This window comes from Aythya fuligula, chromosome 9, assembly GCF_009819795.1.
Source record: "Aythya fuligula isolate bAytFul2 chromosome 9, bAytFul2.pri, whole genome shotgun sequence".
Lineage (NCBI taxonomy): Eukaryota > Metazoa > Chordata > Aves > Anseriformes > Anatidae > Aythya > Aythya fuligula.
This window is the reverse complement of record NC_045567.1, coordinates 3529444-3533810: the sequence shown is the minus strand read 5'-3', so window position 1 is coordinate 3533810 and position 4367 is coordinate 3529444. Positions and strand designations below refer to the sequence as shown.

The window sequence follows — 4367 nt, the reverse complement described above, 5'->3', positions numbered from 1 at the left end:
GGAAAAAAATAAATAAATGAAGCTTCTTTTACGAGAATTTAAAAAAAAAAAAAAAAAAAAAAAAGACTTTGTGTTGTAAATGAGTTCCTAACACGGTGGGGGGAGGGGGGCGGCTCTCCCCCCTCAGCCCTGTCGTTCCCGCCGCGCGCCCGGACCGTTCGTGGCCGGCAGGGCGCAGGGCCGGGCGCCTTTCCCCGCCGCGCCGCCTCCTTGCTCCGCCCCGCCATGGCCGCCGGGCTCGGGGCTCTCCTCCGGGCGTCGCGGCGGCTGCTGGCTGCGGCCGGGGCCGGGCCCGGGGCCGTTCGGGCCGCGCACGGCCCCGCTCCGCCCCGCGCCAAGAAGCGGTGGCTCCGCGCCTACCTGGAGCAGCAGCGGCTGGAGGCGCCCCCGCAGCGGCGGTGAGGGGCGGCCGGGGCCGGGGCCGGGCCCGCTCGCCAAGGGGAGCCCCGGGGGCTTTACGCGGCGGTCGCGGCCCGCAGGAGCGAGCCGGGCTCGCTCTCGGGCGGCTGCCTCGGCTTCTAACCGTGTGCTCTGGTGCCCGCAGGTCCGAGCAGCCCGGCTGGGATTACCACGCGGAGATCCAAGCCTTCAGCCGCCGCCTCCAGGAGGACTTTTCCTTGGACCTGCTCAAAACCGCGTTCGTGAACCCCTGCTACGTGGAGAGCGAGGAGGCGAGGCGCCGGCAGCTGGGGCTGGAGGCGGGGGCGGCCGCCCTCGCCCTGCGGGACAACGGCGAGCTCTGCGCTCGGGGGCTGCCCTTCGCCCGCTCCCAGCTGGGGCGCTGCCTGCAGGCCGCGCACCCGGCCCTGCCCGCCCCGGGCACGGCGGCGCTCGTCGCCTTCCTGACGGGCCCGGAGCTCGTCGCCGAGGTGTCCCGGGGCCTGGCGCTGCAGGACCTGGCGCTGTGCGCGCAGTTCCCCGTCCCGCCGGCCGTGCTGCACAGGACGTTCTTCGCCGTCGTCGGAGCGCTGCTCGGCAGCAGCGGGCCCGAGAGAACGGGCATCTTCCTCAGGGTGAGTCGGAGCCTGGGGGGATTTGGTTTTTTTCCCACTGATAAAAGGCGTCATAGCATCTATGGGCCACGAAAGCTACAGGAAAAAGGGCAAAAATTATATGTTGGCCTATGTTGAGATGGCAGAGATTCAGAGAGGTTGTTGCTTGTTTGTTCAAAAAAAAAAAAAAAAAAGGCTGGTCAGATGCATTAAATGATGTATTTAGGGTGCTTTATAGCAGTGGTGTTATAATACTTGCTGCCACTTGCTAGAGGAAAGTGTTGTCACAAAATCACAGAATCACAGAATTGTCTAGGCTGGAAGAGACCTCAAGATCATCGAGTCCAACCTCTGACCTAACACTAACCAGTCCTCCACTAAACCATATCGCGAAGTTCAACATCTAAACGTCTTTTGAAGACCTATGCTGCCCTACCAAATAATGGAACTACTCCACCTCAGCTCACACACCTCTTCAGTTTTAAAGAATATTGTACAGCTTTCAATATGTATTTATATTCAATATAAAGCTGCTGCTGCAAACACCTAAACATCTTTTCATACAAGAAAGTCCAACTAAAATGCAGTGTAACAAGGTAGTTTTAGGAGCTGCTGCCCTTTCAGGTGTCCTTTTCACTTACTTCTATTTTTGCAATGGAGGAACGTTTGCGAGAACCTGATTTCTGAAACGAGTCCAGGGGCTGTGTAGGAACAGTGATCAGATCAAGTGCACATCCTCTGGGGCTGTATGGTGCCTCCAGCCTCTTTGCAGAGCCCTCCAGAAGTACAGCTTGGGGTTTGTGTGTGCTAAACATGCTGAATGGTGTGTCTGGTGCTCAGAGCTGCACGGGGGTGTTGTCAGCCTCCCCCAGGCCCATGCTGCTCCTTCCTTACATGTGAATGGGCACCTCTGCATGAGTCCAGTGCAAGGCTGAAGCAGAACCAGTGCTGCTGAGCTCAGTAACAAGGATGGCTCTGCCTGGCTGTGGTGTGGAGCTGATCATTCCTTTCAGCTCTTCACTGTCGAGTGCGTTAGTGCCTCTTCATATTGCATTTTTATTAGCAGACCATAGAAGCTAAAGCCTTTGTTCCCTTTCCCACTGATTGTAACTTCTAATTCTTTTTTTTTGTTTAGGATTTTTTAATGCCCCATCTGATTGGAAAAGATCTGTTTGAGATCTGGGAAGTTGTAAATCCCATGGGCTTACTAGTGGAAGAGTTGACCAAGAGGAACATCTCTTCTCCAGAGCCAAGAATTACGAGGCAGCTGGGAGTCACCACAGTTCTTCCTCTGTACTTCGTTGGGCTGTACTGGTTAGTACAATGCTAATGCAAAGTGAAATGGAGTTAAGCTCGGGGAGAGGGAAGGAGGGAGGATGGTCTTTTTACTTTTTTACTTGTGTTCTTTGGCCAAGTTATTAGAGAAAAGAAACCATGCAGTGACTTCCATCTAAAATCAACCACTTATGCATTGTTAGTGCCTTGCTGTAGTAAAAAACAAAACTGTCTTGGACTAAAGGGCCTCGAAGTCTGAACAAGATGCACCTGAGAGTCAAGATAGAAAACTGTCAAGATTAAGAGATACCAAGGGCGGAGGGGCTGAACAGATGCTAACGTTATGTTCTAGAGCTTTTTACATAGGGGTCAAATCATGGCATTAGAAAGCAAGCAAGAGGAGTGTCTCTGCCCAGACAAAACGTACGTGCCAGGTGGCCCTGGTGAGCGTGGTCAGGGTCTGCCCAGGTGTGTTGCCCGGTGGAAACATCGCTCATCTGGAGCAGGGTGGGATCTCCTGCCTCCTAGCCCATGGTGTTGCTTTGCTACATGAGCTACAGATGAGCACTTGGGAAGATTGCCTTAACCTGTTCTGAATTACCCTGCTTCAGTTCATTTGTTTTCTAAGATTTATCTTATATATATATATAAAAAAAAAAAAAGGACCTTGCATTTTTTCCTGGAATCTCTTGTGTCCCTCCACGAAATGCTCCTATACAGTGCCTATAGATGTTGATTAAACAGAGCTGAATACATAACTCCTAACACAGAGAACTTCTCTATGAATCCTTCGGAAGAATTCCTAAAATGCCTTCTTACCAGGGGAGGAGAAAAGAATGTTTGTTTAAGCTGACCAGAATAACAAATTTGCATATTTTTAACAGGGCTAGCAGAAATTGAACACTGTGAACAATCAGTAATGTGTTAGGAGTCCAACTGAACAAAGCAGTGTTCTTCCAGAAAGAGGATGTCTTTCTGATCAGAGTTTCCACTGCTGAGTATCTGATCGCTTATCTTTGCAGGAAAGGCCAACAGAAATGTTGACACTCGTGTGTGTACGTAGAAATTACCTTCAACAGTCACACTGACAGTGGAGGAAAAAATATCTAACAGCTCTTATTCATGATGTACAGTAGTGCTCAGGATTTTGATGAAAATGTGAAAACATTTTGTTTGTTTGTTTTTCAAGTGATAAGAAGATGATCGCTGAAGGCCCTGGTGAAACGCTGCTCGCGGCAGAGGAAGAAGCTGCCCGCGTGGCGCTGCGGAAGCTGTATGGGTATACAGAGAACAGGAGACCTTGGGATTACTCAAAACCCAAACAAGGGTGGACAGCTGAAAAGGCTATCAGCAGTAACTAGAAAATACAGGCCGCTTCTAGTTTCTCTCAAGAATTAGTGGCTTTCATGCAAATATAGATGCATTTCAGAAAGCAAAATTCGGTTCAATTTTCTGATCTTAAGTGTACGCAAATTTCAAATTAAATACGGTTTTAAAAGAAATGTAATCTTTCCCTTTTACATAAAGCTTAATATTCAGTCATTTTCCTGAACAACAAAAGTACATTTTTTCTGAATGTATGCATTCTGTCTGAGGAGTTTTTCCATACAACATGGGAGACTGTTCTTAAGGATGTTTAATAATGTGACAAAGTCCTTGCTCTTGAGGAACTTCGCTATGTAGAAAAAGGTTTTATGTAAGCTCTCTTGGGGCTTTGATTGAGGGTATCGTTAATAAGATGAGTTGAATTAGATATGCAGCATTGGTCTTTGGGTTCTATCTGGATTTATTTGTCCTTGACCTTGTGAAAATGTAAAATGCGACGTCAGTGGTATTAACGCTGGTGGTCCAATTAAAAAAGGAAATGGCACTTTTGAGGTCTTATTGCTTGCAACATTTATTTGCCGTACACATTGGCTTCTGTTGTTCAAGTATGCTCTGGGAGGATGTATTTTTTATCTTAAAATTTGTAAAAAGGAAAATGAGGATCACGAAGGCTTGTGCTCAAAGAAATTGGAGAACATTGTGTAATATTAGGCTACTAGATGATTTAATTTTAAGTGCTCATGACACTAAGGTATATTGGATTCAGTGAAATTG

At 48.8% G+C, this 4367-nt stretch overlaps 1 protein-coding gene across 1 annotated transcript; it reads left to right on the top strand.

The window, feature by feature from the left end:
• The first annotated feature begins 225 nt into the window (after positions 1-225).
• Positions 226-4137, top strand: MRPL44 (mitochondrial ribosomal protein L44). Its single transcript, XM_032193521.1, has 4 exons — positions 226-398; positions 545-1013; positions 2128-2306; positions 3457-4137. The coding sequence occupies exons 1-4, from the start codon at positions 226-228 to the stop codon at positions 3626-3628; spliced, it is 993 nt and encodes a 330-aa protein (XP_032049412.1). The 3' UTR covers positions 3629-4137.
• The last annotated feature ends 230 nt before the right edge of the window (positions 4138-4367 follow it).

Excerpts from the sequence above, each read along its gene's own strand:
- MRPL44 (XM_032193521.1), top strand. The coding sequence starts at position 226 with ATGGCCGCCGGGCTCGGGGCTCTCCTCCGGGCGTCGCGGCGGCTGCTG. Across the intron at positions 399-544 it reads GAGGCGCCCCCGCAGCGGCG|GTCCGAGCAGCCCGGCTGGG; the intron begins GTGAGGGGCGGC and ends TGGTGCCCGCAG. Across the intron at positions 1,014-2,127 it reads GAACGGGCATCTTCCTCAGG|GATTTTTTAATGCCCCATCT; the intron begins GTGAGTCGGAGC and ends TTTTTTGTTTAG.